Here is a 17,226-nt window from a genome sequence, read left to right as displayed (position 1 = left end):
ATTTGTTAGAGGTCGGGCAGTAATTATATTTGAGGAGAATATGAATGATTTTAATTCTGCAGAACGCAATCATCGAACGGTGAAAGTCCATTTGTTTATATAAACTTGTTTGGAGGAAAAACTATTTGAGAAACAAATATTAAACCATTATTAATTGCACTCTGGCAGTGTTTGTGTGTCTGTGTGTGTGTGTGTGTGTGTGTGTGTGTGTGTGTGTGTGTGTGTGTGTGGAGAAAATGAGCAATATGGAGGAAGATGGCCTACCTCACTGCAGCAGTTTAATGATGGCCAGAGGTGTTGCTGGGCTAGATGATGGTGATGCATCCTAGAACAATGTTCTCCAGACCAGTACTAATCAGCTGTTATTGGTGCTGGGCCAGTTAGCAGAGGATTTGGATCGGAATAGTCCGAGGGAGGCCCACATCAGTAAGGCCAGTTAATGATGGCCAGGGGTGGTACAAGCCTGACACATCCTAAAAGATTACTTAACACATCAGCACGCGGCAGATGCTCCCTTCACATGTTATTGCTTTTTATAGATTATTATAGAACTTGATTAGTTTTATTACAACACAGGCACTGGGGAGTTTGTGCGTCACAGACGAGCCTCTGGCAGGAGAGTGTTGGAGCTCAATATTCAGGATTTTGTACTTTCCGGTCAGGAGAGAAATGATCAGGACGTTCTGCATCGTGGGATGTGTCTCCCAAAGATTCTTTATCCTGTGTGAATGAACCGTGAAATCCTGCTCTGAGTCAAACTAATCCATTTTGAATAGTTTCATAGTCTTCATAGACATCGAGGCTCGGTTCCTCCGCTGCGGCCAATTCGGTGCCAGTGCAAGTAAACCCTGGCAGATTGGCCCAAGTCGAGGCTAATGCAGGTGCCCAGTGAAGTGTTAAGTGCTCGGCACGTGATGCAAGCCTATGGCTCCTGTTGCTGTAATGAGCCTCGCCCGGCTGCTGCTAATTGCCTTAATTGAGAGAGCGACCTACATCTGAGGGAGGCTTCGGTGGATCAGCGGAACAGCTGGCGAACCTGCACAAGGAGCGGGGGGGAGGGAGGGAGGGAGGGAGGACGGATGGATGGATGGAACGAGTGAGGGAGAGATTAGGAGAGACAGAACTGGAAGTAGCAGTAAAAGAGAAACGAGGCTGCTCTGTCTCTTAACAGATTGTTGAAATGAACTTTCTTTTAAGCGTGACAACTTTCTAATAGCGCTTAAACTTTTTCATTTTTTTAGACTTCAGGTTTCGAGCGCACGTACTCCAGTGCACGCCTCATGATTTTCGGAGCCAATTAGGCATCAAATGTGCCATCAAACCCAAATTTAACCAGTGGAACGAGAAAGAGGGGGAGAGGGTGCAAAAAGCACGTCAGAGGGATGGAAGGAGGGAGGAAGGGAGGAAGGGAGGAAGGGGACGGGAGGAGAGGGCTGCTGGTGACATCATGCTTTTAGAGCAGAGGCCGGCCCTCGGGCCAGCGCTGAATACACTCCTTACACTCTTGTGTACTTCCCTTAGACTGAATTATTCAACACATTCCTGATGGAGAGACTGGTTGTGACTGTGTGTGTGTGTGTGCGTGTGTGTTTCTGCATGTCTGGGCGCTGCGGTGCATGTGTGCATGTAGGTGCGTGCATGAATGCATTTGTCCAGAGAGCAAGTGAGGAGAATATAAGTTCTGTGTGCATACGTCGCCAAACGTGCAACTTTTCTCTGTGTGCTGGGACGAGTGGAGGAGAGAGAGAGAGAGAGAGAGAGAGGAGTCATTGAATGATGTGTGGGTGGCTGCGCGGTGGATGTGCGCACACACACACAAACACACACACACACACGTACACGCGTCTGTCAGGTCTGTTAAAGCAAACGTGGATTGTGTGTTTATCAGATAAATTTGTTCTGGTACTTTGTGTTCTCCTCCAAAAAATAAATGGTTCTCAATCAGTCTTCTGTCTCTCCCTCAATCTCACTCAGCAGACTGCTCATCAATGTCCTCCCCACAACACACACACACACACACACACACACACACACACAGACACACACACACTGTCTCCCTCACTCCGAGTTTTGGATTTTAAGCTGCCGTGCTCTTGTTTGTGCACCCATTTCTTGTTTTTGTGTGTGTGGGTGTGTGTGTGGGCGTGTGGTCTGTGTGCTCTCTCGAAGTGTATGTGTGCTTTAGCCAGTCTGTGTGTGTGACTGTGTGTGTGTGTGTGTGTGTGTGTGTGTGTGTGTGTGTGTGTGTGTGTGTGAGTGTGTGGACAGTGAGTGGTGGGGTTTGATCCTGTGCTAATGATCTCCCAGTGGCTCAAACTTCTGTAAAGTGTGTTGAGCAGGAAGGCAGAAGGAGGGCGGGAGGAGGGATGGAGCGAGGGAGGCGGAGGAGGATGTGGAAGTGAACGAGGAGCAGTGTCTGATCATCGTCGTCATCACTAATCCTCCCTCTCACCACTTCTGTGGAGTAACCCCCCCCATCCCCACCACCCCCCCAGCCCAAGGCTCCACCACCGGAGCCTCCACCTGTCGGGATCCGCTCAGCTCTCCACCCGAGCAGGAGCAGCCACGTTGGCAGGAGTCTCCGCATTTAAGCGCCGGCATCATCAAACCGGCGGGTGACAGAGGGATGAAAGGAGGAGTGGATGGAGAGACAGATGCATGTGGGGAGGCGGCATGTGACGTGTGTCACACTCTCTCCTCAGAACACACGTGCACACGGCCGCAGACACACACATACTGGAACTGAGGTTCATCTCCTGTCTCTCTTCATTGAATGTCACGCAGAGGGGGTTTCTCGCCCCTCTCTCACTCTCCCACTCTCTCACTCTCTCCGTCTATCTCTCTGTCACTCCCTCGACCCCCCCCCCTCAATTCTCCCTGTCAACTCTCGGCTCATGTTCTTGCTTACATGGACTGTAATGCACTTTTGTTTTTCCTGAACGTGTGAGCACTTCCTCTACTTCCTCCCGCTCCCCGAGTCTTGCCTCACCTCTCCTCCCGCCTCCTCCCCCCTCCCTCCATCCCTCCATCCCTCCCCATCTGGAAGAGATCTGTCTCGCTAATAGGATACGATGTCTCCTCCCTTCCTCTCTCATCCGTCTCTCCAAGCATGCGCTGCCCAGTAGAGCTCGCTGGTGCACACCCACAGATGCAGACACAGGAATGCAAGAGTACAGATTTCGCCCCGTTTCTCTCTGTGTGTGTGTTTGTGTGTGTGTGTGTGTGTGTGTGTGTGTGTGTCTGTTTGTCTCCAGGTTGGTTACTGGCTAATAAGGCGTAGTAGGTAATGGCAGCCGTAGCCTATTATCTCTGCTCTGCTGTCTAATAGCCACTGGCTTTAAGCATCTGCCATGTAGCTGCTCTAACTCCCCCAGTGGACACTTAGCAACTCAACGCATACACACACACACATACACAAACACACACACACACACAAAAATATACATCCAATCCCCACAGTTTCCCAGTAGAGATAATATACACACCGCCAAAGGTAATTTGTGCAGAGAAAAGTGTGTATGTGTGGGTGCATGGAAAGAAATTGTGTGTCTTTGGTTATCGCATCTCACACACTGCGCCCTGACATTCAGTCTTTTCCTTGAGGAGCTCTGCCTTCCTTTAATTAGTAAAGGAAATAGATTTACTTTATCTGATCTTTGACACATTAGCAGCACACATGTTCACACTCGCACTCACACACGCACGCACACTCGCACACACACACACACACACAGACGCACACACACACATGCACGCTCGCATCTGCCCGTTTGCACTCGACCACACAGAGCATCGACACCTATCCATTACCAGTGTGGTGGAATGCCAGAGCGGCAAGCAAACAGCGTGAGTGTTGTGTGTGCATGCGTGTTTGTGTGTGTGTGTGTGTGTGTTTGTGTGTGTGTGTGTGTGTGCGCATGCGCTAGGGAGAAATGAATCTGCTCCCATCTGTAGACTGACCATTGATTTACCATGGTAACAGTGGATGGTAACTGTCGTGTGAACAAAAGCGATGAGAGCAAGTGGCTGGATTGGAGAGGGAAGGAGGGAGGACACTGGGGAGACGGCTGGGGGGGGGGGGGGGGGGGCATAATTGAACTTTGGGGAGGAGATGGACTCAGATGTGGGCCAACTCAGCACAGGAGAGGGGGGGGGGGATAAACGAGCGTTAGCCTGTTGCTGGTAAAACTAAATGTAAGATTTGTGAGTGTGTTTCAGAGAGAGAGAGAGAGAGAGAGAGAGTGTGTGCACCATTGTGTTGTGGGAGTGTTTTTGGTGTAAAAAGCTTACACAGACCTGACTAAGGCTTATACATAATGAATGAATGCCCCTTCAGCTGCCCGTTTTCTCCCCTCTGCAGAATTAGCGATTTGTCCAACCTCCTCTTTTACCCATAAAACAATCTCTGCAAAAAAAAAAACTTTTCACTTCCGCCCCCTGCACACAACCCAGATGCCCCCCGGATGTTTGTGTCACTGTATAAACTTATTCTAACATATTTAGTGAACATAATACCGCGGCTGTCAAGAACGAACTTAAGAAATACTGGGCTAATGTGATTTTAAGCAAAACAGGGGTAAAACAATATTTGAGTATTCAGCAGGGCCTGCAGCTCTTTGTGTAGCAGCAGGACGAGTAACACACTCTGAGTTGTCTAATTCATCTTGTGGCTCGTGGTCTCCCTGCACCAGCCAGACCCCCCCCATTCTGTTCTGCAGCGGCACTGGACAGGTGCCCCGACCCCCCCAAACCCCCCCCGACTGGGCGTCCTGCTCTCGTACCTGCGGCGCTTGGCCTGTTTAGCCTGATCCACCAATCAACGCCGAGGCAGTCAGACGGGACGGGTTGACTCACTCGGCCATTTTTACACCAGGCCTAAGGTTTTCTAAAGTCCAACAGAGTCACCATCAGTGGGCTGCGAGGGAGAGAGAGAGAGAGAGAAAGATAAAGAAAGAAAGAGAGAGAGAGAGTAAGAGAAAGAGTGAGATTCTTTTTTTTCTTTCTTCCACCTAAAGGCATTTCAGCTATAAATATCAAACTGGCAATACATATGTGATTTGCCAATGGAGGCTGCGGAGAGGGAGGAGGAGGAAGAGGAGGAGGAGGAAGCAGGTTCTCGCTCAGTTCTTGAGCTGTTTTAAATTCATTCACTGATAAGGCGGAGGGGCGGGGGGGCGGGGGGGGAGAGAGAGAAGGGTTGAGTGTGTCATTTATTTTCCATGTAGGGGGATGAAATAACATTAACATCGCTTCCGCTCCGAAGCTCTATAAGTCAAACAGTTATTATTATTCAAACGGCAGCGGCAGCACACACACACACACACACACAGTCTCACACACACACACACACACACACTCACACTCCATATATAGACACGTCCTCTCGTGCTCCTGCCTCCCAGGTGCTCGTGGTTGGATGTCACACGCTGGACAGACGCTTCAGTTTTAATAAAGCCGAGGCCTTTCAGCGCTCTGGCGGATCCCTCTGTAATCTCTCCCAAACAGGTGTTGTGATTAGTCTTCTGCCGTGAGCTGCATCCTGACACTCTGGATCGGCGAAGGCCAAAACCCCGTGCACACGACCAACAGGCTCCCACACCGGGAGACACACTGAACCGTTGGTGCTTGGCGAGCATCCGGCACATTGTGCAATCGTCGAAGCTTCGCCGAGGAATTAATTTCCCCTTCCCTCCGCCTGACAATCCTGTCGTTTCTTCTCAATAGTTAGTGGTTGAGTGTTTTGCACAGTGGTGCAGCGCGGCGTGTGATGGAGTCAGCCGGGTCTCGCTCTTGATTCACAGACGACAGCTGATGGATCGTTTCTTGGGGGAAAATGCAGCTGAAACGACTCCTCATACGCTGGGTATTTATCGACAAATTGCAATATCAAATTAATAAACTGTATAGACCCGAGCAGTTATTCAATGCCGAGGTTCACACTTTGATTAATCTACAGCAACCAGAAAGCAATTTCTCAGTCTGCTTCCCGTCCCAATTAGGAATAATTCTCCTCCTAACAACGTGTGTGTTAGAAAGTTTTGCTAATTGAACCAAAATGTTGCAAGAGCCTGTTTGTGTTTCACAGCCTCAACCGAAAAGAACGAGGCAAATCTTTACTTCCCATTTGTCAGAGTCTGACAGCAGCTCGCTTATTTACTCTGCAGCGATTATTGTTTCTTTGGCACTTTCCCTTTTTCATTGAATACATATTACACTTGAGAAAAATATATATTTGCACAGCATTTGGATGAGGAAGTAAATGTGTTGCAAAGGAAAAGGGCTTTTTTTTTATTATTCTAGTGATATGCAACAAATATTAGACCTTTAATAGTTGAACCTTAATTAGGTAAGAAACTAATTTGATTGAACTGCAGCATAATGTCGAGTCACGTCAGATTAATTCATTTAGCAGCAGTCAGAGTGCTTCACAAACGAGACCCAGGAACAACAACACAAAACGGCTCGATAAAGACGCACAACATAAAAAGTAAAGGAGTTGAATAAGAGAGACAGTAGCAGGATCAGGCTGAATAGAAGCAAGATTAAAAGATGAGTTTTTAAATTAGATTTCAAATGATCTGAGGTAATGCAGAGCAGGGCACTATTCCAGAGGTTAGAGGAAGCAACAGAAAAAGTTTGGTCCCATTTAGTTTTTTTAGATGAGAAGTTTGGAGTGAAAGGATTTGTACCGAGTAGGACTTTATATGTACTGTGCCAGTAGAGGACATTGCCTTTCTGTTTGTTTTTCCCCTGGTGTGTGAGGCGCTCTCTCTAACCCTAACCCCAATGTCTTGCCAAATGTTTGTGTTCAACCGGGTGTCACGTTCCCATCGCAGCCAATCAGAGCCCATTAAAACCAGAGTCTGCTGCAGAGTGGTTTGACCGAGGAGTGAAGGCTGATCGAATTCACGTTGCAGACAAAAGCCCGATGTTAGTGGGTTTTATAACTTAGTGGCTTTAGTGGCCATTCAGAGCTTTATGGAGTAAAAGTAGTATATTAAAATCAGTTTGAATTTATGCAAAGTTGCCTCATAGTTTCCCTTTATAGTTCATATGTTGTTTTGTGTAATTGTTTGTATTTGTCCTCTTTGTGAAGCACTTTGTAACAGCTGTTCTAAAAACACTTCTTTATATGAATAAAGTTATTATAGAGCCGGTGAGAAGTCGAGGAGCTGCATTGGTCTCAGGTGTCAGAATATGAAACTGAAGAAAAATAAACATTTTAGCAGCAGCATATGAAATATAATAAACACACAAATACAGTCAATAAAAGCTTGTGTTGATATTAGTCTGGGGATAACATCTGATGCCCCGGTTCAGTCCCGACTGTGATAACACTGGATTAACAAATCGATAATCTCCTGCTAATCTCATCACACATTAGTAACTGATAACTCGTTTTTTTTAGCTTCAATAAAATGAAAAATCCCTGCTTACTGTGACAGGAAAGAAATATAAGACACGGTTGTGATGGATGAGTGTTCGCTCTTCACGGCGGCTCCATGGCTGCGAGCGGTTTTTAATGGATTTTTGAAAACAAATGTGAGTTTATGACTTCCCTCAGAAAGCTATAAGGTAAACGAGTGCAGGGAGAGAGTGTCAGAGTCTCACTGTGGCAAATGCAAAAGGTGGGTCCTCTATTTTTTTATGACAATAATGGTAAAAAGTCAAATTAGAGTGATATCCCGCTTAAATATTTGGCTTAAAAATGCTGGAGGCAGCACATCAGAAACCTAAATGAAGTGTCTTGGTTAGAGGTAATCTATTCTATTACCACTTCTCTCGGGAAGAATGCCACAAGGATTTCAGTCTAATTAGAAACTAAATAATTTTGTATTTAATCACTGCTGAATACTTGATATTGAAATTTTAACTCCACTGCGTTTATCTTTGAAATATCCTCTGCTTTGAATCATATTTATCGGAACATTTGGGTTTTGAATTTCACTTTCTCTTTGAGATTTACAGTAGATAAAGTCCAGTTTCAGCTATAAAGATTTACGAGTTCAGAAAGAAACGTGACCGATATTCCACGTCTTTTCATCAAGATGCTCTGATGTAATTGATCATTTTCAGATCTAAAAATTCAAGATTAAAAAACGTGAGACTCAGTTTTCAAAGTACAAAGGAGAAGCGTCCTAATCCTCAGTGGGATTGAATCCGACTTTTGTCTCATAAATTACATTCTGTTCGTTGCATAATCCATATAATTAAAATCCTTATGGCATTTCCTCCCCATAAACACTCTGGGTTTTTGCCTTGCTCAGCATTTTTCTCGGCAAAACACTTCAGTATTAAAACTGCTGACTTTTATTCTCCCTATTGGCATTAATGACCATTAACCTTAATCCACCATCAGAAAGTAAAACACTTCTTTCTGCTGCAGGTTTAACTTTATCTCTGAATAGAACATTCTTTCCATGTTTACTGTGCTCCATTAAACATGCTTCTATTGGTCCATCATCAGATCTCACGTGTACATACATATTTACCAGAATTCTATATTTATTACCCCCACTAGGATATGGAACCTTTGGGCCTGTGTAGCACCAGAGACTGAGGCTCACATCCATTCACCATCATGAGCAAGATTAAGTTGGTTACTGGTTATTAAAGTGGTTTTCGAGACATTTTCATGAGCCAATCCCAGTTTAGATTGGTCGAAAGGCAGGATTCACCTTGGACAGATCCCTCAAGCGTATCTCAGGGCCAACAACCAGCCAATCAACTAACACTCACATTCACACCTATGGGCAATGAACCTAACCTGTCAGTCTTTGACATGGGAGAGGAACCCGGGAGAAACCTCCACATAGACACGTGAAGAACATGCTAACTCCAAACAGAGAAGACCCATCTGTGCTGCTGCAGTTCGGTTGCACACAAATGTAAATGTGAGGAGACAGTAAGTAAGTTGTGGAGGAGGTCAGTGTGCCTTCAGCGTCTGGAGACATGTTGTATTCCACTCCCTTATTACATTCGGAGGTTTTTTTTTGCTGTGACACTGTGAGCGCCTCGTCAGCTGCAGGCCGCGCTGCTGTCCATTACATGCATGTCTGAATTACCAGTGAGGCCCAGAGCGCCACGAGCCCGAGCTAGGCTACGCTGTGTTAAATGCTATTCTGTGTTAGCCTGGGGAGCGCGAGGCTGTTAAATACTACAGTAGACTCCGGCAGCGGGACTCAACCCCATGTTAAATAGTAAAGTAGTCTTTGTTAGCATTGGGAGCCGCCGTCTTCGGGCTAAATGCCGCGGCTCTCCGGCAGCCCTGGGAACGTGGAGCGTCTGGCGCTGGGTGAGTGGATGTGGGCTTTGGGACCTGTCTCCTGGTTGGAGAACTGAAGAGCTTTCTGAAGAGCTTCAGGGCGGGGCCGCCGCTTGTTCTCCATTCAGGGACCTGCCTTGACATTCTGTTAGTGTCGAGAGGATCTCTTCTGCTGCGCTTCATGCTGGAGGTTGCTGACGTGCTCACAGCCTTCAGAAATGCTCAGAGAGCAGCACTTGATGTTACACGTCTGACGTACGCTGGTGAAGGGTGTGCAGATCTCCTGCAGTCGAAGCAGAGCTCCCACACGGAGAAATCAATAAACGAGTGCGGAGACTAGAAAGTACAACCTCCCTCGGATTCTTCGTCTGTGTCACTTCCGATGCCGGTCGAGTGACAGCCGCCTCCTGTGTTACCCTCGGCGTGTGTGTGTGTAAGTGGCTTTGCCGGGCTCAGTCTTTGTTGGCTGGATGGATTCAGCCGTGGTGTTTGTGAGCGCGACACTTTGTAGAACATCTGCTCGGCATTTACGGAGAATTAGACTGCAACAGAAAAAACGTGTCCCGGCGAAGCAGCCTCGCTCTGGAGTGAAGTTTTAATGTTTCACAGGCCCCGGGTCTGTGTGCTCCCAATTTCAATCCTCCTAACATACTAACCTGCAAGGGTGTAATGACTGTTAATGACTCGGATGAGGTTCAACAGTACAGTGAGACCTCAGCTGCAGAGGAACATCGACCTGACCGTGTCTGGATCGAGTGAGGAGTCAGGAGTTCACACCAGGTTCACTCCACTTGCTTTTTCAGCACATGAATTAAACAGAATACGCTGCTTCACTTTGATAAGCTGCCTTCAGGTCTATTGAAAAAAATATTTTTATTTATCCCAAACACATGCACAGACAATTGTAGGGAAATTTAACCTCTGCTTTTAACCCATCTGGTGCAGGACACACAGAGCAGTGGGCAGCCATGTACGGCGCACGGAGAGTAAGGTGCCTTGCTCAGGGGCACTAGACAGGGTAGGGAGAATCCTCTTGGATTTTTGGATCAATCCAGGTTCGTCTTTTTGTTGTTTCTCCGTGGAGTCGAACCAGAGACCTTTTTTGCCCATAGTCCAAGTTTCTGCCACTAGTCCACCGCCTCTCCCCAGTCCAAAAGACATTTATTCCAATATTTGCCTTGTTTTTTACTCTCTGTGAAAGTATTCGCCTGGCTTCCTGTATGGAACTTGACGTAGGCACATTCACATCCTTCTCATTTGATTGGATCATACATGACTTTCATGGTAATCTTGTTCTCAAACCTGCCAACTAGCTCAAATGATTTCTGCATACCAAGCTAATGGTGTTTTGTGTCTTACCTGCACCTCTCACTCTCAGGGACACATTCTAAAGATCAGTTCACCAAGAATCTGTTCAATCTTTCTACAAATCAGCTTTGATCAAAGTCTGGACCGACTCATTGTGTGCGTTTGACCCCTGAAGCGTTACTTTGTTGACACGTGGACGTTTTGTTGATGTGCTAGTTTTGTTTGCAGACTTACTTAAAGCATCTGGGGGCCAGACTCTGTCATCGCAACCAAATGCATCTGCTACATCCTAGCTGACCTACTGCATTAAACATTTAAATGGCACATTGCTGGCCTCATCATCCTCCTCCTCTTCCTCCTCCTCCTCCACCACCCCCATCTATTCCTCAGTATTCTGCACACCAGCTCCATCCTTACGCATTGTTTCATGTCCCTCGGTTCCTTTCTTCCAGACTTTACTTTTTGGTTCCGCAGCTCTTGTCCACTTTGTCCTCTCCTCGTCCGTCCTGACCACGTGCAGGACTCGACTCCTCCTCCTCCTCCTCCTCTCTTAACCCACATGACTCCTTCCTCCTCCCAGCGATTTCTAGAAATGTGTCAGTTCTTCTCTCATTAGCCTGAATCTGCACAGCTCTTTCCACACCTTCATATTATGATTTAATCTGACGGCTGTAAACAAAAATTTACTTTGACATGGAATAGCAAATGTGTGTCTGTGTGGGTGTGTGTGTGTGTGTGAGAGAGAGTGAGTGTGTTGAGGGACTTTGTGCATTATTCATTGGTATGTTGGCTCACTGTATGAGTAAAGATATATTTTGAGGGTCTTTGTGCATGTGCATGGGTGTGTGTATGTGTGTGTGTGTGTGTGTGTGTGTGTGTGGCGTGTGTCAGCATGTGGGTGGATGTGAGGCTGTACATGAAGTTCACGGTATTTGTATAATTGATGCACGATGTCATCAGTAAATCTCTAGGTATGTGGGTTATAATGTGGAAATACATTTGTGTGCCGTGTGTGTGTGCTAGTGTGTGTGTGTGTGTGTGTGTGTGTGTGTGTGTGTGTGTGTGTGTGTGTGTGTGTGTGTGTGTGTGTGTGTGCATGAACGACCGCCCTGTGCATTATTCATTTGTGAACTTCTTGGTGGACTTGTGTGATTTGATGAGAAGATGCAGGTCTGTGTCAACGAGTCTTTTTATCTTTTATAATTCAACAACTATCATCCTGAGCCCTTCACCCCCCCAGTCTTCTAAAAAGACTTGGCCCTCATTCATTCTATATTCTTACCACATCCTCACTTCTCCTCTCCTCTCCTCCTCCTCTCCTCCTCTCCTCCTCTCATCCTCTTGTCCCCTTGTTGCCTTCTCCTCTCCTATCCTCCTCTTGTCCCCTTGTTGCCTTCTCCTCTCCTCTCATCCTCTCATCCTCTTGTTGCCTCCTCCTCTCCTCTTTCACAGTATCCTCTCCTCTCATCCCCTTGTCACCTCCTCCTCTCCTCTTTCATTGCCTCCTCTCCTCTTCGCTTCTTGTCCCATTGTTGCCTTCTCCTCTTCTCTCATCCCCTTGTCGCCTCCTCCTCTCCTCCTTCACAGTATCCTCTCCTCTAATCCCCTCGTCACCTCCCCCTTTCCACTTTCACTGTCTCCTCTCCTCTCCTCCTCTCGTCCCCTCATCGCATTTTCCTCTCCTCTTTCACTGTCTCCTCTCCTCTCCTCCTCATGTCCCTGTGTTGCCTTCTCCTCTTTCCCCCTCTCCTCTCCTCTCCTCCCTCCTCTCCTTCCTCCTCTCCTCTCCTCCCTCCTCTCCTCCCATCAGTTTGTGAAGGTATCTAAAAGGGTTAGGGTCACGTGTGTGCAGTAGACCACGATGACAGGTGTAAATATTAAACATGTTAAGAGCATGTTATGAACATGATACGTTTGCCATGTAGCACCGTCTCTGCAGCAGCCTCATCCTGTCACCATGTACATGCTGCCATATATGTACGTCTTATTAATATAGAAATAAAAAATATAACACTTCATTACATCAGTGATTTTGTGAATAACATCACTTGAGGTTATTGTCACTGTTCATGATGTAATTAGGATTGTGGCCTTTCACACGTTAACACCTCTCTGGCACCCGTTGTCCTGCCCAGTGGGTGTTTTTAGGTGATGTGTGTTGCCTTCTCCTCTCCTGTGTGTGTTTGTGTGCGTGCCTGTGTGCGTTCAGGCCTTTAAGTAATTATTATTTGCTATCCTCAGTTAATGAATACTTCAAAAGAGGGTAAGTAGTAATAAATCCCACATTAAAGCTCAAGGTGACACTTTAAAATACAACGTCCAAAGCAACAAACCAAAACCGACGGTTAATGAAGTTTTGAGAAGCAGCAAAATATTTGGCATTTTTTAACTGATGAATTACCTAAAGGGGAATTATGGCTCTTGATATTAAAACTGCAAAAAATTATACATATTTCAAACAAACATTAAAAAAAACAAGGTTGAATGGAACATTACTTTTACTTCCAGCTCAATTCTGGTGTGACCTCACTTTCTAATTTATAGCCACATCAAGTGATTTATATCATGCAGCTCAACAACTGTCCAACTCGCTTGATTGTGTTGTGATGTAGTCATCTGTAGATATATATTCTGAAAACATATAACTAGAATGTCAGGCAGTAGAGGGCACCAAGTTACACACACAAACACACACACACAGACACAGAGTCCTCTTAATAAGGGAAAAAGCGCATATTCCTTATCGGGATCCACACACAGATGTAATGGGTTTTTCCCCCGACCCATCATGCATCCTTCCACCAGGTTCCATGTGAATCCATCCAGTAGTTGTCGTGTAATCTTGCTCACAAACAAACTAACACAGATGTAGACATAACCTCCCTGGCGCGAGTAATACAGCAGAATTATCCTTTTAGCAATTACCAGATGGTTCTGTTGACTGAACACCTGACAAACAGTGTATCAGCACTGATGTGTGTGCGGGTATACAGTTGTACGTGTGTGTGTGCGAGTGTGTGTTAGCGCCTGTTTGTACCTGTGCTTGTGTGTCGCCGTTATTGGGTAAAATTGAGTGTGTGCCTGTTGCCTAACACTGAGGGATATTTGTCTTTCCCTTTTTTTCCTCCTCTAAATCTGGATAAAGTGTGACGCTGCACACACCTATAGACACACTCACACACACACACACACACACACAAACACACACGCACACACAGATGGAAACAGTGAGATAGATCTTTTGAAGTACAATTTCATCCTCTCCTCGCTTTCCTGCCTCTTCTGTAGCGGCGGAGTGAGGGGAGCTAAATCTCTGCGGGGCCATGATTTATGTGTGTGTGTTGGCCAGAAGTGAGAGCTTTATGTTCAGCTAAAGACAAGACTAGAGCCACAAAGCCTACATGCATCTGCACACAAACACACACACACACACACACACACACACACACACAGGTGGTGGTGTTTATGGCAGAGACGGGCTGACAGCTGATTCTCCATGTGTGTTTAAGAGAGCTTTGATGTTTATTGTGTCACGTTCTTTGATGCCCTCTGTGGAAGTTGTGTTACAGCATGTGTGTGTGTGTGTGTGTGTGTGTGAGTGTGAGTGAGTGAGAGAGAGCGAGAGAGAGAGAGAGGACCTTGTGAGGAGATTTGATGTTTCAGTTTTCCTCCAAAGACTCTCACTCTCTTGCTGCAGGTATCTAAATCTCACTCACAGGACCAGAGCATTTATTCTCATTCACCTTTTTCAATTTGTCCTCCCTTCCTCTCTCTCTCTCTCTCTCTCTCCCTCTCCCTCTCTCTCTCTTCCTCTCCCCTCCCTCTCCCCTCCCTCTCTCTCCCTCTCCCTCTCCAGTCCTCCTCTGATTGCGTTGTCGTCTATTGGTTGTTTCCCACGGGGGAAGCCCAGCTCACACTTTATGCAAACATTCATTCTGCAGTCATTAGCAACTTATTCCATCTACACTCACTTTGGTCTGTTTTAAAGCTGCTTTAGTTATTTTCTGGTGACGCTCGCTGCTGCCTCTTGTTCTCACACTGAGGCTAAATTATTGAACTGAACGTGACATTGTGAATTAATGCTGTAAAGTCTGGAGCCACAGTTTCTGGAGGAGATCCTCGGACTCCGAGTGTAACGGCTTTTAAAAAAAAAACATCACCATCATTTCCTGCAGCTCAGGAAAATCCCATTCAACAGTGATGGCTGTATTTGGCTCAATTAGCATTCCAGACGATGCACATGTTGTTGTTGAAAAGGCTTCTAGAGGGTGGAAGGGAATCAAACCTGTGAGTTCTGAGGCGCTTGTGTCCGACCGTTAGGCCCCCCCCCTATTGCCGGCGCTCACTTCCTTTGCTGTGCAGTTGTGGACTTCTCTCATTGTCTCTCGCTCTTTCCCCCATCTTCCCTCGCTCCTCGTCATTTCTCCAACACTCACACTTTCTCTCATCTCCCTCTCTCTCCCGCTCTGACTCACTGATCGAACAACTGAAAACATTTCCTCCAACTCCAGCTCCTGTTTCTTTTTGTTTTATTCATTGTCTGTATTAACTCATGCACCTTGATGAGTGTCCACTGTCTGTCTCGTTGCAGGATGAGAAGTCCACGTTCTTCCAGTTCGGCGCCGCTCTGCAGCAGGAGGCCCTGCTCATGCTCTCCATCATGGAGGAGTACGACTGGCACATTTTTTCTATCGTCACATCAAAGTTCCCCGGGTACCAGGATTTCATCAGCACGCTGAAGACAACTGTGGATCACAGGTGATGAATACACACCCCTCCCGTGTACACACACACTCACCGACACACCAGACACACTCTCTTAACCTTTATTTACTGCAGCCGTCAAGATGAAGTACCTGGGAATATTTAGTGGTGTGTTGTTACAGCTTTGTGCGCTGGGACCTGCAGAGTGTGGTGACGCTCGATGCCATAGATGGAGACCCAAACTCTAAATCACACATCGCCCTCAAGAGGATCCAGAGTCCTGTTATACTGCTGTACTGCTCCAAGGATGAGGCTTTGTGAGTGTTTGCTTCTTTCTCATTTTCTTTCGATATGTCTGTCGCACACCGTGGATCTTTAATAACTCTCAGACTCTCCTCCTCCTCCTCCACAGGTATATAATGGAGGAAGCTCGCTCTCTGGGTCTCATCGGAGCCGGTTACATCTGGATCGTGTCCAGTCTCACCACTGGCAACCCAGACTTTACCCCCGAGGTACTGAGGCCCCATATGTGGTAACAGGTGGCCACATTTCAATGGTTTGACAGGACAAGCCGTGTGTCTGATTCCAGGCTGTTGCAGGTCGTCTGCTGCCTCCTCCCTGAGTTTCTCCTCTCCTCTCCTCTCTGCAGCTAATAGGAAACACATTAGAGCAATAACTCGATGTTTCTGGAAATCATACTCAGCGAGCACTTCATGAGGAGCACCATAAAAAATAAACAGATTCTGCATGTGAGGGATTATGGGGCTGGTAGTCTTCTGGTTTCTGTTTCTAGTTTGACCATCAGGTAGGGATTCAGCAAAAGATGCAGAACACAGTGACTGAAATGCATCAGCTCTCTGCTTTTACATTTGTTCTGCATTCAAAAGCACATAGCTGCTCATAGAGATCAGGTAAAAGGTCACCTGGACTCAAGACATCTGCAAAAAGAGAAACTAGTTGGACTGTAAACGGTTTATGGAGAATGGAGGATTATGGGTTTTTGTTTCCTAACTTTATTCAAAAGCTTCATGTTCAGATTTTAATATGCTCTCACTCAAATATACCCTGTTTGTGCTTAGCTTTCCTGCGCTCCAGCTCTTTGGCTTGCACTCAGCTTCTGTGTGTGAAACATCTAGAGCTCTGATTTCTCCCCTGCTCATGGAGGGCGGGACAATTCATCGCTCAAGCCTTCTACGGTCGGGGGGGATTTGAAAGACTTGTTGCACATGAAAATCAAAGGAGCAGAGGAGAAACCCAAGAGTTCTGCACTTGCATAGAAGCAATGTAAACGCAAGAAGAAGAGCTAAAGCTGTAGCGCAGGAAATCCAAGCACAAGCATATTTGAGTCCGAGCTCAGGGTTTTGAGTGAGAGCATTACAACCTCCCGCCTTTAAACCTTAAAGTAAGAAGAGTCCCTTGAGTCTTGGTTTCAATCGTCTACACCCTACAGCCTTGAAATATTTTGATTGTTGCCCCCAGAGGCTAATTGGTCCTCAGATGACGACCTATCACTTTAAGAACAGCCTCATTGCTCTGTACCACAAGATGCTGAAAACATTCTGTTGACCTGACTGCACAACCTCCTGTTCTGCATCATTCCAGAGGCTTTCAACTGGATTCCGATCTGAGGCCACTGAACTTCGCTAAGCTCGTGAAATCAGCATAAGAGGATTTTTGCTCTTTGGCTTTGTCCATTATCTTTCTGGAAGTAGCCATTAGAAGAGGATTGTGGCCATAGAGGGGCACACATTGTCTGCAACAACACTCAATTAACGGGTCCAAAGTGTTTCATTAAAACATTCCCCACATCATTACACCACCACCCGCCTGGACTGTTGACATAGAGCCGCTTCTGTCCATGGATTCGTGCTGTTATCGCCAGACTCTGACCGTCACCACTCATCCGAGCAGGTTTTTTAGTCTTCATCTGTCCAGTTCTTGTTTTTTTG

General features: G+C 46.4%; 1 protein-coding gene across 1 annotated transcript in view; it reads left to right on the top strand.

The window, feature by feature from the left end:
• grin2ab (glutamate receptor, ionotropic, N-methyl D-aspartate 2A, b) overlaps positions 1 to 17,226 on the top strand; it is a 96,784-nt gene that overhangs the window by 48,985 nt on the left and 30,573 nt on the right. The window contains exons 5-7 of the mRNA XM_053418710.1: positions 15,165 to 15,331; positions 15,460 to 15,594; positions 15,690 to 15,789. Coding sequence (XP_053274685.1) covers positions 15,165 to 15,331; positions 15,460 to 15,594; positions 15,690 to 15,789 — 402 coding nt within the window. The remainder of the gene's footprint in view (positions 1 to 15,164; positions 15,332 to 15,459; positions 15,595 to 15,689; positions 15,790 to 17,226) is intronic.

Source organism: Pleuronectes platessa, chromosome 3 (genome assembly GCF_947347685.1).
Source record: "Pleuronectes platessa chromosome 3, fPlePla1.1, whole genome shotgun sequence".
NCBI lineage: Eukaryota > Metazoa > Chordata > Actinopteri > Pleuronectiformes > Pleuronectidae > Pleuronectes > Pleuronectes platessa.
The sequence above is the reverse complement of the archived record's forward strand: the minus strand, read 5'-3'. Positions and strand labels throughout refer to the sequence as shown.